The 17,125-nt window shown below is 33.6% G+C and overlaps 1 protein-coding gene across 1 annotated transcript; it reads right to left on the minus strand.

Moving 5' to 3' along the window:
* Window positions 1-1,308: 1,308 nt before the first annotated feature.
* On the minus strand, window positions 1,309-16,395 carry LOC132724509 (annexin A13-like). The gene is made up of 9 exons (XM_060709381.1): window positions 16,278-16,395; window positions 6,883-6,961; window positions 6,411-6,505; window positions 5,840-5,953; window positions 4,750-4,840; window positions 4,396-4,544; window positions 3,858-4,035; window positions 3,180-3,292; window positions 1,309-1,548 (listed from the first exon to the last, which is right to left on the minus strand). Exons 1-9 carry the CDS (start codon window positions 16,296-16,298, stop codon window positions 1,309-1,311), a joined length of 1,080 nt encoding a protein of 359 aa, XP_060565364.1. The 5' UTR covers window positions 16,299-16,395.
* Window positions 16,396-17,125: the final 730 nt, after the last annotated feature.

The raw sequence follows: 17,125 nt of genomic DNA on the forward strand, positions 1-17,125 counted from the left end.
ATGTAAGTCAAGCTAGGTTAAAGGATGCTTTATTACAGTGTTCATACAAGTTATAATAATTTTTTTTAAATAGAAATCATCATTCAGTTTTCATATTTACAAGAAGTTTTTTTCCAAAATTGGGAAAAACATGACTTATTATGAATTTGGCTTATATCTTCACCTGTTGGTAGGGCTAAAATGCCCAGTTTTAATTAGTTGTATCAATGCTGCGGTGGGGGACCGCCTGTGAGTATCATCATTATTCTGGTGTGGAGAGGTGCAATGTTAAGAGAATTTTCTTCTCTTTTTTTTTTTTTTTTTTTTTTTCGAAAAAATAATAGTTTAAGTATGTTTTGTTAAGATGTATTTTAAAGAGTTTGGGATTGAAAGGGATTTTTATTATAAATAAATACTCTGTATAAAAGACACTGTATTTAAACATTGATTTTATTATTGATTAATTATTGTTGAAGTTTAATGGCATACTCATTTGTCTTTGAGTTGCTGTACTGATTGCTTTTAGATAATATTAGAAAAATTGTGTTTATTTTTTAAATCAAACTCCACCTGTTATTGTTTTATATTCTTCAAAGATCTATTCTAGTCATGTCACTATGGCCATTTGTTGGTATTAGCTTATAAAGTAGTAAGTCCCTTGTTAGTCATATGAACTGTACACTAAAAATAGTTCAAGATTGGCAAACTTTTCTCCCAGTAGTTTGTGATTCATAGGAACAGGGCTAACCATAATCATATTTACAATGGTTATTGAAAAAAACAATACAAGTAAAATTTTGCAGTTTGTTCGAGATAAGAGTAAATTAACATTTTGTAACGCTTGACTTGAGTCAAGTGAAGTGATTTACAAGTTGAGACAGATATAAATATTGTTGCCTACATAAGGTTCCAATTTAGCACTGCCTGGTTAGCTCATTTTGGCAGAGTATGGAAAGACCCCTATTACTGTAACCTGTCTTATTTTGTAGCACATAGGGTTAGCCAAAATTGTCTTTTCTAATTTGTGTTGATGCGCCGTAAAACCAAACATAATTTAGATATGTTCTTGTAAATTCAACGTAATAAGTGCTGAAAGAATATACAAATGATATATGATATTTAATCTTTAATACAAAAATACTACATAAAAATACATGTAAAATATATTTCCAGTCACAAGATATTTATGCAATATATAATGTACTATACTATCTACAGTGTATGGAAGAAAATGAAGTACATGTATACATAAATTGTCTGTTTACACGATATTCAATGTATAATAATTTCAACTTGGTAAAACAGTTCACATGCACAACCCTTTGACATTCATTTTTTAGTGTCTTGGACATCTGTTGAATCATTTATGGTATCTTGTGTCACAGGAGGTTGTAAATCTGTAGGTAAACTTTTTAAGAATTGTTCCACAGGGGGTTGTTGTATCACATTAATATTGGTCAGTCTAACAAGAAGTTTACGATAATCACCGCTGGTGTCATCTTGTATAGCTCGGGACAAACCCTTGTGGTACTTCTTCAGGTATGCCTCGGCAATGTCTCTAAGGTCGATCTGAAAATAAATGAAAGTCAGCCTATGTAGAATTTGCAAATTCACTCAGGGTTATAAACTATTGTTAAGTTTACAGTCAAACCTTTGTTTCAAGACCAGATTTGAGAAAGTGGTGTTTTTTTTAGAAACATCAGGAAAAATGATGGTTTAAGAAAAAGAGACATATAAGTTAAAAAAAAATTGTTACATTCAATTTAATTTGAGTTCTAAAAACCTCTGAAAAAGGTTTTTATCCGGAAACCAAGGTCCTATGTGGTTTGACTGTAGATTTAATTAACTAGTATATTTTTGAAACTGAACACTCACAATCTATTGTCATTTAATATGATTATGCTGTATTCATATATTGTTATAAAATTATATGAAATGTCACAAGTTTCTGTTTTTATTACTAGGAAAAATGTTTCAACCCCATTGAATGTGAGCAGCAATATTGACTTGACTATGTCACCAGTACTGTGCTAGTCCAGTTAAACATTTTTGCAGTCTATCAGGCTCTATTTTAAAATCTGGTATCTGATATTTTCTTGAGGGCAAAAGTTTGCAAAAACAATATTTGGAATAATTGCTGGTTGAATATTTGTGTATTTTACTAACAGTTCTGTTAGTTTTACATGACATTTATTATCGAACATATTCAATTTACACATAAATTATCTTATACATGTATATTTTCAATTTACAAAACTAGCACAATGTCATCCCTTGCAAAATTTAATCCATTGGGAAAATTTCTGATTCACCATACATGTGTATATTGTATGCTGTTTGAACTGGTGTAATTGAATGCTTGAACCCCTTAATTAAAAGCAAGACAAGTCAATTACACACATTCAAGTTGGTAAGATACTAAGATTGAAAGCTTTAGTTGGAAAGGTACGAGTTCTGTACCTTTGATCATAATTTGTACTACTTTAACTGAATACCAGTTAACTATCTTAAATTATGCAAAGAGCAATATGCAGTAATAAAAACTAACTAGTCATTACAAGTTTCAGGTAATTTTGAATGTAGAAGTATGTAAAAAAAGAAAAGTAATGTTAACTGAGATAACTTCAAATATTCAGAAATTTTGTGTTGAGTCTTGGAATGTCCTTAAATGGTTGACAAAAGTCGTTATTGATAATTTATGAATAAGACTGTTTTATTTGGTTGAAAGATAAATCACTCTGTCATTATTTGATGATTTTACTGATGGGTGAAGTGCTGCATTATTTTAGGGACATGAAAGAGTAGGCACCGTTTGCAGGCCAGTTGCATGAACAGCTAGCATTTTCCAATTTAGAATAAGACCTTGGATCATATAGACCAGTTTTAAATCGTTCCATGTTTCTGGCAATTATTTTTGGCTCTCATTAATGTGATGAAACTGCAAACATAATTTACATTTATGTACTATGTTAGTCAGCTGCCCCTGTACCGCGGGAAATACACTTGATAGATTTTTACCCCAGTTCTTTGCTAATTTGGCGCGAAAGCAAAACCATGGAAGTGCGGGGACAGACGACAGGTTAAATCACGGCTCGTTTTTCCTAACATCTCCCGAGGTTGGGGGGGGGGGCGTGTTCACAATTCGCTTTTAAATAAATAAACTTTTTTTCTAATTTTTAAAACAATATTTGACCTCTTACCTCGCCATGGTTAACTACCAGCTGCATCAGACGCTCGTCATCTGTCCCCGCCCCTTTCATACACTTGTAGAAACATTCGGCAAAATAATCTATTGGATCTATCACATAACGAGCTGAAAGAGCGGGAAAAGTTTTATTTCAATTTTTAAAAGGAATCGCTTGACAACTGATACTTGAACATTATGATATATGTGTAAGTAAATGGACAACAGACCATTTACATGACCTTCTTATGCATCATTAGTATGCAAATGTCTAGGAATTGGAAATCATAGCAGATAGGGGACTGCGGCACATATACTACATGTAGTTCTTTAAAACATGTGCTCTTTGAAACCTTTTTCAAAACTTTGTAGAACATTTTCTTATTACATGGACATTTATATTTTTTATGCAGTTTGACCCATTCTCTATTTACTGATTTGGATTGTCAGACGATGGAATGAATTTTTTCCTTGCAAGTTTATCATCATTCAAATGGACTAATCACATAATATAAAAATTAATTGTAAAAGACAACTCAATGGTGACTACGCTTTCTTTGCAGCTGAGTACATTACGGTAAGAAAGTGAACCATTTGACTGATGCGCGGACATTCATTATAATGTAAATTGCTTTACTAAACCTTTGGAGGAGGAAAGCTGAAATTCATAATAATATTACAAGAACCTCAATACCAATTGCGAGATAGGTTTCCCTGAGGTGTCCGCTAGTTTCTGAGTGTATAGCTGCAAGGATGTCTTGTTTGTCTTTGAGTTTGTATGCGTCAAACACCGCCTGCAAATGAGGTACACTGCGACGAACCAATATTCTGTTGAACACGGATTCGTCCGTTCCTATTTTCTTTACTCCAGCCTGAAAATATTTAATTAATTTATAAATCAAAGAAATGTACATTTTCCTTTACTAGGGAAGGTGCTGGCCTCAATACTCACCTGAGGGTAATTAGTTCGAGTCTTATGGGGGGGGGGGTCATGGCCATGCCATGATACCAGGACAGAAAGCCCAAAAATTACAATGCGTTTACATGAAAGCGATCAAAAAATATTCATATTATATTTGACCGCTGCAATTAAATTTGCTAATAGAGATCAAACCCTCAAAAGAAAATACCGAGGCAAAATCAATTAATCACAAAACTCCTCTTTAATAATTTTGGCCCATATAACAATTGGAAAAACGCGCGAGGCGCATTACCTACTTATGTGTTTATACCTTAAGTAATTCTTCAACATCTGTATTCACCAACGCTTGATCAATAACCTGTTCCTCGCTTCTATTACCTTGTACGATACCAACAAGAACGCACCGGAAGTGACCGCTCGTGTCACCCTCGAGGTCAGCTTCAAGTTCTTTCTTGAAACCTACAATGTACATCTTGCTAACATAAAGCATATTTACTTTGTCGAATAGCACCCCATCAATGCCGGTTTCTTAAGGTCATTCTTAAAAGCAATATCATATATCTTTAGGCTGACTTATGACAGTAAACATTGAAGTATCTGATACACACTGGTTAAAATGTGACCAAACTGGGTTTGATTTGGTTGGTCAACTTTCTTTACTCACGTTCTCTGTACGCGTCTTTGATCTCGGCAATTTCCTGGTTTGTACATGTACATAATATTTCTATCAGAGTGGTTTCATCTGTACCTAGTCCCTGTAAAAATATAGGTTAATAACCTATGCTTGTAGTGACCACATGTATTGTTATAGAAATATTTTTATGCAAGATAGTCAAAATAAAATGATTTATTAAATACTTGTACATTAAGATAGTTTTCTATGTTTACTGCACACATATACTGCATGCACAAATATACAACCCAACAAGAAAAAAAGAAACTATCCGTAACTGAGTATGATCTGCTCCCATGACCATGTCAAATACACTTTCTTTGACTTTATAGTTTAAATATAAATTTAGAGAGATATTGTTAAGGTATCGCGATTTTGGCCATTGTTTCTCAGAAAAATTCATACTCGGCAGTTTGACAACTTTTCATATACTCGTTCAGAATCATACTCGACACTGACATTATTACTTCTTTGACAATTTGTCATAAACCTCTTAAGAAAACGTATTGAAAAAACAAACCCTGTATTTTGAAATTATTATTTCTTTGACAATCTGTTGTATACCTTTTGAGCAAAGATATACTGCAAAATTATAGTTGGTAATTTGACATAATAACTTCATAGACAATTTGTCTTAACACTCTCGAACAAAGATATTGCAAAATCATAGTTATAACTTGTTTTGACAATTTGAGGAAAGGTATTGCAAGAAACATACTCGGCACATTGACATAGTAATTTATTTAACAATTTGTTCTTATACCTCGTAAGCAAAGATTTTGCAGAACAATTCTCGACACTTGTGCATTATAAGTGGTTTAATAATGCTGCTTATAGCCCATGGGCAAATTGGAAACGCATTGCAATATCATATTTGGCACTTTGACATTATAACGTGACTAACGTCTTTGGCAATTTGCAATCATACTGCAACACGTTAATTTGCAAAAGATGTTTCAAAGAAGGTATTGCAATATAAGAACCTCTTGGGCAAAGGTATTGCAATATGATTTAAGTGTTAACTATGGTCCATTTATGAAACTTATTTTCATACTATGAAAATGAGACAAATAGAACGTACGTCCATAGCCTGATGGAGACAGTAAGCTTGGAAGTGTGGTCTAGGGAGCAGTAAATACAGACACAACTTTTCAAAATGTCCACTCAGTTCATCCTGGATATCTTTACCTAAGACCTGTACAAGAAAATGATTGTCACATTTGTTATATTTGCGCAGTATTTTTCAATTAAGTCGTGCTTCAAGAATGGAGCATCACAATATCAAAATAAATTAGAAAAATGTTCAATTCAGATAATGATGTTATCTAAACATTTGTTTTGCGTTTGTTAAATCGGCTTAATTGCTCAGTTTTTGAAGAAATATTGGAAGAGTAAATGCCGTTAAAGGGAAGCACAAGTAACTGTACAATGGCTTTTATGAAAAATCTAAATCAACAAAATAAGAATAGTTTTTCACTTAGCTGATTCTGCATAATTATACATAAATGCTAAAACAATGCGTAACAAAGTCGAAGCTCATCTATTATTCATACTTATTCGAAGTTTAACGGAAAGTGCCGAGAAGAACTTATGCGATTGTGCTGAACATGTATGGGTGGGGGAGCAATAGGTTTTGAAATTTTTATACGAACCCTTAAAAAGTGCTGGTTATAGAATTCCTTGATCAACTGAAGCTCGTGGTTGCTATGGGAACCAAGTACTTCTATGATTGCTTTCTCGTCCGTCCCTAAAATACAAAAATCAAGACTGAGTTATGCGTCTGTGAGTACAACGTCCAAATCATGGCTGTGCATTAAATCTGTCGCTACTTAATGCATTTTTGGCGACCACGCGCCGCGCGACATTACTGCACAAGCTATTTTTGTTTGTTGTCTTATTGGCGGCGACATTATGAAACTCCATGATAAACCGGCTTGCAATATAAAGCTTTCTTTTTATTTTATTTTTTCTTTTGGCAACTGAATTTAATTTTCAAGAAAGTGCAATAAAATAACAGAATTTTCAAAGAGTTATTGCTCTACAGAGGGCCGTTTTGTAGAGGTTTAACTGTATTTAACGTGGTAAAAAAAGAAATATAATGCTGCATGTCTGTTAAGTACTTACCCAGGCCTTTCATGGCCTTCCGTAACTTCTTTGCGGCCGCTTCGACGTCCAGACGACATTCTTGAGCGACTATTGTTCCCTATTTAAAAAAAAAATCATATGTTTATTGGTAACAGTTACCAAAAAGTAATAATCTATCCCACTAACCCACCTTATATTGAATATATCAAATACATTATACTCGAAACTTAAAGATGTGAATAATTCAATAATTCAAAATTTTGTTAAAGGCCCAATATGCCTCAGAAAAGATTACATTTTTATTTCTCAAAAGCTTTTTAATGTTTTGTTCTTTTCTAGTATCCAAAAAAGTTACCAATTGGCCACTTGCTTGGACTGTCCCTCCTTTATCTGTTGATTTTTGGCAAAAAGTACAGTTATAGTGATTTAGTATTTTTATAGAGGTCAAAATACGTCTTTGCTAACATTTTGCAACTTTTGTAACAAATTATTTCACATTTATCGCTACTTTCAGCATGTAACAAGTATCTAACATTCTCTAGAACCTTTATTTTAACATTATCAAATCCATGTTTGCCTTATCTAAATAAGTAAAAATTTATTTGTTTCTGAGACATAATGTGCATGGATATTTTAAGAAATTTGTTTTTTATATTTTCTCTTCCAGTGTGATAGTGTCGGATGCGTGTCCGAATCGTTACATTATGCTCATCTTAAACATACTTGCTGTCTGAGACAAAACTACTTAAAGTGAATCTGTCTATAATGGTCTGTAATACTATGAAAAATTACTCTGATAGTATTTAGTCTTTAGTATTAAACATAAAAAACCCAAACTTACATTGTTGGCAAGTGAGAGGTATATGGTGGGATATTTTATTTCTTTATAATTATAGAGCCGTGTAGTAGTATATGGGCCTCTTTAGCCCCAAGACTGCGCATGCGCGGCGGCCATTTTGTTTTCTATTGATAGTAACTCATTTGCATAAAAGAAATTACCTCACTACACATACGCGGCGGCCGTGTTGAATAACAGACGCGCGGCGGCCATTTTGGATTCTATTTTAAGACTAACATCATCACGTTTTAAATAGAAATAATATCTCCCGGAAGTATACGGAGCTGACTCGTATACACGATCTTAGGGCTTGAATCGCGGACATTGAAGGTCAGGTCCTTGGCCCTAGACGGGGAGATAATCACCATTATTATAACTACAGATAACCTTTGTATAAAAACGTGCTTAACTACACATATTAATTAATAAAATCATTGTTCAAATAAAGTAGAATCTCTTTAAAAATGCAAACTACTTGATTACATTTTTAATTAGTAATAAAAACTGACTAAATATTAATATATTATTTTTGAATGTGTTTTTTCTATAAACATTCCAAATAAAAGAAAATACATTAGTAATAAGATATAATTGAAAACCGACTGACTAATTGACTCTCTATAATACTATAAATAAGACAATTAATTTATTACTTTAAATTTGTTTCTTTATAAAAATTTTAACATATAACAAAATATATGAAATTTATTTTCTATTTAATTCGATATTATGACTCTTTCAAATAATGTTTCTATATAAAATAATAATAAGGACATTTACTGTAAAATAATTTAATAAATATCTGCGTAAATACATACATACGATGTTGACTCCTCGGCGGTACGAATCCAAATGACATAAATCATCAGTGTATTATTTCTAAATGCTCTGATCACGAGTGTAAAGTCGCCACAATGTATGGCGTGTGTTTATTTAGGGACGGAAACACTAACAATGGCCTATTGAAATGTTAAAGTTAATCCTTTAAAGTAGCCACTTGGTCTGGCGTATGTTTATTTAGGGACGGATATGCGGACAATGCTCCATTCAACTGTCAAAGTTTATCCGTCTAAAGTAAAAGCGGGTAATTAATTATTTATTGAAGTGTCAGTTTACCACTGGGCATAATTTTAAACTCATTTTGGAAAAGAAACGTTTTAAAACTGATCATCAGAATGTGCAAAATTATATATATAAAAAAACTATTATAACCGAACAAAAATACAACAGAAAAAGCGTTTTTCGTCTTTTGTGCAACATTTTACGATATACATTTTGATTTGTTTCGCATCAAATGATAGACCTGACAAAATGCTTCAAAATAAACCCTAGGTTCTCGATTCGATTTTTAGCCGTTTTCGAGTTATGGCCAATTAGCGATTTTTAAACCATTTTTTTAAAGTTTATAAAAACCCTTAGATTTATATGCCGTTTGAAAAATCTCTGCCAGTAGATACAGAAAATGTATTATTATATGGATCTATCTTTTACTATTTCTTGAGATAGGAGAGTTTGAATATGGCAGACAAAATCACTCATGCGGAAAAACGCGCATAACTTTTTCGTTTATGAACGAAACATAGTCGTGTTTGGTATCAAATTGAAGGTCTTGACGAGTACATTTTAGTCACGCGATCAAACCGGATGTCAAGTCACTCATGCGTGAAATCCATTTTTTCTCCTCAACCGACAGACCGATCTTATCAATACCTGTATCGAACGAAAGGTATTACTCACTAGATTCAGAAAATGTATACTTTTGTATCGCTGACTCGGATAGGGACCAAGAAATGAAGTAAAATCACTCAAGCGTAAAATGTGGATTTACACCTTTATTAGTCAAAATAACCCGGTCATGTTTGGTATCGTTCGAAATGTTTTAAGGCGCTCTTTATAAATACTGACTAAAAATCACTAGTGCATAAACGCTCTATTTCTATTAAACATTCTTCATTGAAAATACTGTACTTGAAATATAAACTCAACTTACTGCGTTAATGATGTTAACTCCAAAACGTCCAATCACCAAATGACTGAAGTCACCACTGCGATACATAATACGCATGCGCTGATCTAAATTTAGAAATGACATTGTCCAATCTAAAAGCAGTTTCTCTTTTTTTACGGACTGAATGTAACCAATCAGACAGAAGGATTATTTGACCAATGATTTTGGTCACGTGACTATTAATAACATAAATAGATGGATAACGGCTTGCCAAAAGTAGCAGCCAATCAGGTTTTAATACGTATGTATAAAAAAAGAATATGTTTTTTCTGCGTATATTTCATAAACATTTATGACTGGAAACAGGATCTGTCTTCTATTTATCTCTTGCTCCTCCACCACCATCGCCGCCGCCGCCGCCACCGCCGCCGCCGCCGCCACCGCCGCCGCCGCCGCCACCGCCGCCGCCGCCACCTCCACCGCCGCCATCACAAAGAAAACTGTCTACAGCGTAAGAAGGATGATCATATCAAATAGATGGAAGAATACCGCAGTGTACTTCTGTGACCACTTTAATAATGAATCAGTGTTCTGTTTTGCCAGCAATCCTTCTCAAGACGTGACGTCATGCTGAGACATCAACGTTATGTACATGGGAGTGATGACACTGTTAAAAGTGATTCTTTATCGCAACAAATCACTCATAGGGACACTTCAGAAAAGATGAATTTTCAAAACACCCATTTTCCATGGTCGTCTCCGGGCCTAGTGGTAGTGGAAAAACTGAATGGACTAAAACACTGCTTTTTATCCGAATCTAGTAAATCCGCCACCAGAGCGCATCATATTGTGTTACGGGCAATGGCAGCCTCTGTACGATGAAACTTCAACGTAGAATACCCTGGATAGAATTTGTACGAGGTATCCCCGACTACTTGACAATAGTCAAGAGTATATTAATACCCGTAAAAGGAACTTGATTGTTTTTTGACGATTTAATGACAGAGGCCAAATGCGATCAAAGAATTGCTGATCTTTTTTACCAAAGGCAGTCACCACAGGAACATATCTATCGTGTATCTGACTCAAAATTTATTTTCCTCAAGGAAAAGCCTGCAGAGATATCGCGTTGAATACGCAGTACCTAGTATTATTCAATAACCCTATTGACAGACAGCAGGTGGCTACGTTAGCGAGGAGAATATATCCTTCCTCTATAACATCTTTATGAAACGCTTCGAACGAGCGACATCGAGACCGCACGGTTATCTAGTGGTAGACTTGAAATCCTCTACTCCAGAACATGACCGTTTGCGCGAAAAAAACATTTTTGAAAGTCAAGGTAGGGAAAGACAGCCTGCGGATGATTCCGAAAATGAATTAGTGGAGAAGAAAACTTGTCTGACAATACTTTTAAATGATGATGTTGATGATGATTATGAGGAGGAGGAGCATGGATGAGTCAGACGAAGAAAATATTGGAATGAAAAGAAAGTCTTTCTTTACGGGACCTCCTGGTAAGCGTATAAAAGAAGAGCTCAAAGAAGAACGCAAACGTCATGACATATGGGATAGAAGATTTCAAAAGCCTTTACGACAGTCTTGTAAAGAACAATTTAAAGACGGGCTAAACAATTACATAGATCAAGAGTACTCTTTTGAATGAGGCTTTATGCTCGCACTGCCATGATGCGTTGCCACATTTGAGAAAGAAGATGAGACAAAATTATGCCAGTTTCTGATTGACTTTTACGCATTACAAGAGGACCCCACTCAGCAACAAATTCTCCAGTCAGCGAAGAAACTTAGACATCAGCACGACATGACCATTGAAGAATCTATCCGACAAGCCGTTAAACTTAGAAAAGACGGTTTGAGGCGTTATGCCCAATCACGACATCAAGGATTTTAATGGTGAGAATAATAAAGATGATGACAATGAAGATCACATATCAGATGGAGAATAAAAATACCGTAAGAATGATTTTTGCTCCTTTACTTTTAAAACACAAACATGGGTTCCATAGAGGTGTACGATCATAAACAACAAAAATGGGTGCCGTATATAAATGACCCAGATAAATGGTATCAGCATTTTAAAGATTTGAGAGACGGTTACGTGACACCCGATTATAGAGGCCGGTACATTATAGGTAGGCGGTAATTCGCGTAGAAGGCTCGTGACACTAGAAACGAAGCTCAAAGAAACGGAGAAAAAGCTTAAAGAAACGGAAGAGAAGCTTCAAAATGCACAACGCCCTGTGGTTAATATGGTTAGCCCCGTAACACAAGCGGTTGAAATGGCAAAGTCGGAAGTTAAACGATTACGTGATTCCAATATAGAAACGTTAGCGCCTAAGAAGCGTAAAACGGATATTGACTGGACTCGGTTCACTTTCTAAAATGGATAATTACCAGCTAGAAAATATATTGAAAAGATACTAGTGCCTAGTGACAGTGTGTGCGGCTGTTGAAATTCATAAACAAAAAGAAGATTTGTGATTTCAAATACAGACACGAGTGAAGGATCTGGAAAATATTAGGTCGTGGACCAGACAAGTCTTTTAATTCATTGAGTAAACGACCCAGTCAGTATACTGTTCACTTTGAGAAATTGTTGAAAAGAGCCTTACTGGATGAATTGCAGTCAAATACAGGATTAAAAATTCGAAAAATATGCGGACTATATTGTGTATATTACATCATGTATATAAACATAAAGGACCTTTTAACACAATTTGATGTGCAATGCAGGAAATTGAATGACGATTTTTATTCGATTTTATTTTAGTTTCATGTATAATGAATGTAAAGGTACCCCAATAAAAAGGTTGTAAAGAAAAATATTGCCTTGTTTTGTATAATGATACCATGTAAATGTAATTGATTGATACGCTTAAAATATAAAGAAGACAAATACTACTTCAAGTCAAATATGTTTATTTTCTATATGGTAACATATATAATTACAAAGTTATATATCATTTTACATAATGGGCTTTTATGTATGTCGTTTTCAGTTTAAACTATGCTCTCTCAAGATAGAGCTTTTTTCTCCAACACACTGTGAATATGATCAATAACTTTAGAAATTTTGTTGTCCATTTTCGTGAACGAATTCTTTCATATTTGTATCGGATACAGGCATTGAATATAAAAAAATGGGGGTGTGTGTATACTTTACATGAACCAGTATATGTACAGGTAACAATCCATTCTTCTGTCCTATTTCTTTTGCGCGTGGATACCATACATTAAACAGTTCATTCATTCTATGTAAACACTTGCGTTGAAAATCGACCTCTATACATTCATACATCCGGAAAGGAACACCCATACTTATTGCAACATTGACAATGAACTAGGTATCGCGCGTTATTTAAAAAGTAACTTTTCAGTTCTGCCCGAGTATTAAGTTCCTCAGTAGTTTTTGAGCTTAATGTCATAAATGCTTGTTCCATTTGGTCGACTTGACACAAGTCTGTAGGTGTATATTCAGTCCCGAAATCATCATAGTCCATCTTGAGGGTTAAAATTCTCAAGACAGAATGAGAAAAATCTTAGATTCTGTATATACATGAAGGTTTCTCCTGATTGGTCAGTTCATTCAAGCATTTGATTGCAAGTTATTTTTAGCTTATGTCTTCATGACCTATGAATAGAAAATTATTGAAATCGATTCATATATAAGTAAATTATGATGGTTTCAATATGAAAATATATATATTTTTACGCATAAGTGATTTTGAATTCCTGCATGAACTTTAGTATCGACAGCGTCTAAAAGTACTCTTGAATACCTTTAATTTGATACCAAAATGAATAAAATCGAACCATAAATAAGGACGCCATACTCTTTTGAATATTTTCAAACAATTTAGTGCAATAACGCTTTATCTAACATTGGTGGTTAAAATACACTAAGTCTATATGTGTAATATTTCAGTAACACATAATGATAGACCCATAAACCTAGGCATTTTCTGAATCTACTGATTGAAATCTTTTTAATTGTATATAAATTGAAGGGTTTTGTGAACTTTAAAATTTGGGTTTAAAAATCGCTGTTACGTAATATCTCTGTAACAGTTAAATATCGAATCAACAATGGGGTGTGTAAATTAAAGGTATTGAACTGTTCTTTCAATTGGTAGTCAACAATTAAAAATCATATTGTATTCGGTTGCTCTAGTAACCAAAATACATATTTTTTTACGCACGAGTAATTTCACATCCGGTTTGATCGCGTGACTAAAATGTACTCGTCAAGACCTTCAATTTGATACCAAACACGACTATGTTTTGTTCATAAATGAAAAAGTTATGCGCGTTTTTCCGCATGAGTGATTTTGTCTGCCATATTGAAACTCTCCTATCTCAGAAACAGTAAAATATAGATCTATATAATAATACATTTTCTGTATCTACTGGCAGAGATCTTTCAAACGGCATATAAATCTAAAGGTTTTATGAACTTTAGAAAAAATGGTTTAAAAACCACTAATGGGCCATAACTCGATAACGGTTAAAAATCGAATCGAGAACCTAGGGTTTATTTTGAAGCATTCTGTCAGGTCTATCATTTGATGCGAAAAAAATCAAAATGTATATCGTAAAATGTTGCACAAAAGACGAAAAACGCTTTTTCTGTTGTATTTTTGTTCGGTTATAATAGTTTTTTTGTTTTGTTTTTTATAATTTTGCACATTCGTGATGATCAGTTTTCAAAACATTTCTTTTCCAAAATGAGTTTAAAATTATGCCCCAGTGGTAAACTGACACTTCAATAAATTACCCGCTTTTACTTTAGACGGGTAAACTTTGACAGTTGAATGGAGCATTGTCCGCATATCCGTCCCTAAATAAACATACGCCAGACCAAGTGGCTACTTTAAAGGGATTAACTTTAACATTTCAATAGGCCATTGTTAGTGTTTCCGTCCCTAAATAAACACACGCCATACATTGTGGCGACTTTACACTCGTGATCAGAGCATTTAGAAATAATACACTGATGATTTGTGTCATTTGGATTCGGACCGCCGAGGAGTCAACATCGTATGTATGTATTTTACGCAGATATTTATTAAATTATTTTACAGTAAATGTCCTTATTATTATTTTATATAGAAACATTATTTGAAAGAGTCATAATATCGAATTAAATAGAAAATAAATTTCATATATTTTGTTATATGTTAAAATTTTTATAAAGAAACAAATTTAAAGTAATAAATTAATTGTCTTATTTATAGTATTATAGAGAGTCAATTAGTCAGTCGGTTTTCAATTATATCTTATTACTAATGTATTTTCTTTTATTTGGAATGTTTATAGAAAAACACATTCAAAATAATATATTAATATTTAGTCAGTTTTTATTACTAATTAAAAATGTAATCAAGTAGTTTGCATTTTTTAAAGAGATTCTACTTTATTCGAACAATGATTTTATTAATTAATATGTGTAGTTAAGCACGTTTTTATACAAAGGTTATCTGTAGTTATAATAATGGTGATTATCTCCCCGTCTAGGGCCAAGGACCTGACCTTCAATGTCCGCGATTCAAGCCCTAAGATCGTGTATACGAGTCAGCTCCGTATACTTCCGGGAGATATTATTTCTATTTAAAACGTGATGATGTCATTCTTAAAAAAGAATCCAAAATGGCCGCCGCACGTCTGTTATTCAACACGGCCACCGCGCATGTGTAGTGAGGTAATTTCTTTTATGCAAATGAGTAGCTATTAATAGAAAACAAAATGGCCGCCGCGCATGCGCAGTCTTGGGGCTAAAGAGGCCCATATACTACTCCGTGTCACGAAAAACCAACATAATGGGTTTGTGACCAGCATGGATCCAGACTAGCCTGCGCATCCGTGTAGTTTGATCAGGATCCATGCTGTTCGCTTACCAACTGTATTACAAGTAGAGAAACTGATAGCGAACAGCATGGATCCTGATCAGACTGCGCGGATGCGCAGGCTGGTCTGGATCCATGCTGGTCGCAAACCCATTATGTTGGTTTTGTCATGACGCGGCTCATTATTATAGTGGAAAATAAAATGTTCTAGAACAAAATATTAGTATTTATCATATACATGTTTATTCTACATCACATAGAATTTTATTGGCTTTTTTTTTCAAGCAATATTTCAGAAGAATATCCGATTGATAATTTTTCTATTGTTTTTTATCAATATTTGAAATAGTTATGGAATATATGCCCATTGAAGACCAATCCACTTCAACATTCATTCTCCTTAGTTTAATTACAATTGAAATTGTTTGCTATCATTATTATACATTATATGTTAATTTGAATAGGCATGTACATGTATATGCTATTTAAATTGATATGGTAACATACATATCTGTTAGTATAAAGATAACTTGTTCATGTGAAAAATTGTTCAATCAAAAGATAATCGCATCTTCTCGCCCCTTTCCGTCAAACTTCGGATAGCAACTGCTTTGCGTCGTTGGTAAACAACATGCACAATGTTCAATGACGTTTTAAGCTCTAACCCATACCACGCGACAGGAAATGCAGGCTAAACATTGTTTGTTAAACAAATCTGCGGATAGTCTTTCATTAATTAATCAATTCTATATCAGTGTTCTGTATTTAAAAAGTGATTACTCACCTGAAAATATCTAAGAGCCATTCCTAGATTATGAAGTGCACCAGAGTTTACGTTTACAACGGCTTAAATTTTATAACGCTCATAATATAGATTGATTCAAAAATATGAAATCAATATTAAAACCCAATAGATAATCAATACGTATACAGAGAGTGCATTTGATCATGGCAAACATATCGATTGAAAATATAGTTCTCTTTCTTCCTTTTTTTTCAATCACCCGCAAGATGATGTACTTAATTAGGCGAGCGTTTATTTTATCATAGTTTATCATAGTAGGCCAATATGCGAAGCAAGATTTTGCCATTTCAATAAATCTTTAAGAAAAAAAAAACTAAAGGAAGAGCCTGGCATTACGGAATTTCATAGAAATTTATAAAGAATATGTACATAAAAGCTTTTAAAAGATGTTATTTATGTAAACGAAAAAAATTATGTTAAGATAATAAAGGCTATAAATTACATTATACATTAAGCAAAAGATTGTGGTTCTCCAATGGATTAAAATGATGTTTAGACTAGCTGCTCTAACATACAGAAAATGTTGTTTTGTTGTTGTGTATCGATTTTGATTTTTATGACATAAAATGTTCTCTTAAATCCTAGCACTAGAGAATTACCCGACATTACAGAATTACCCGACATTACAGAATTACCTGACATTACAGCATTACCAGATATTACATCATTGCCCGACATTACATCATTACCTGACATTACAGAATTACCTGACACTATAGAATTATCGACATAACAGAATTATCTGACATTACAGAATTACCTGACAAAAACAACATTACCTGGCACTACAGAATTACCCGACATTACAGCATTACCTGATATTACAT

This window comes from Ruditapes philippinarum, unplaced genomic scaffold (assembly GCF_026571515.1).
Source record: "Ruditapes philippinarum isolate M1 unplaced genomic scaffold, ASM2657151v2 ctg1432_1_1_1_1, whole genome shotgun sequence".
Taxonomy (NCBI): Eukaryota; Metazoa; Mollusca; class Bivalvia; order Venerida; family Veneridae; genus Ruditapes; species Ruditapes philippinarum.

Bases quoted from the DNA above. Each gene is read 5' to 3' on its own strand.
- LOC132724509 (XM_060709381.1), bottom strand. From the start codon at position 16,298: ATGGCTCTTAGATATTTTCAG. The intron at 6,962-16,277 runs GTGAGTAATCAC...TTTTTTAAATAG, and splicing joins TGGCTCTTAGATATTTTCAG to GGAACAATAGTCGCTCAAGA. The intron at 4,036-4,395 runs GTATAAACACAT...AAATATTTTCAG, and splicing joins ATGTTGAAGAATTACTTAAG to GCTGGAGTAAAGAAAATAGG.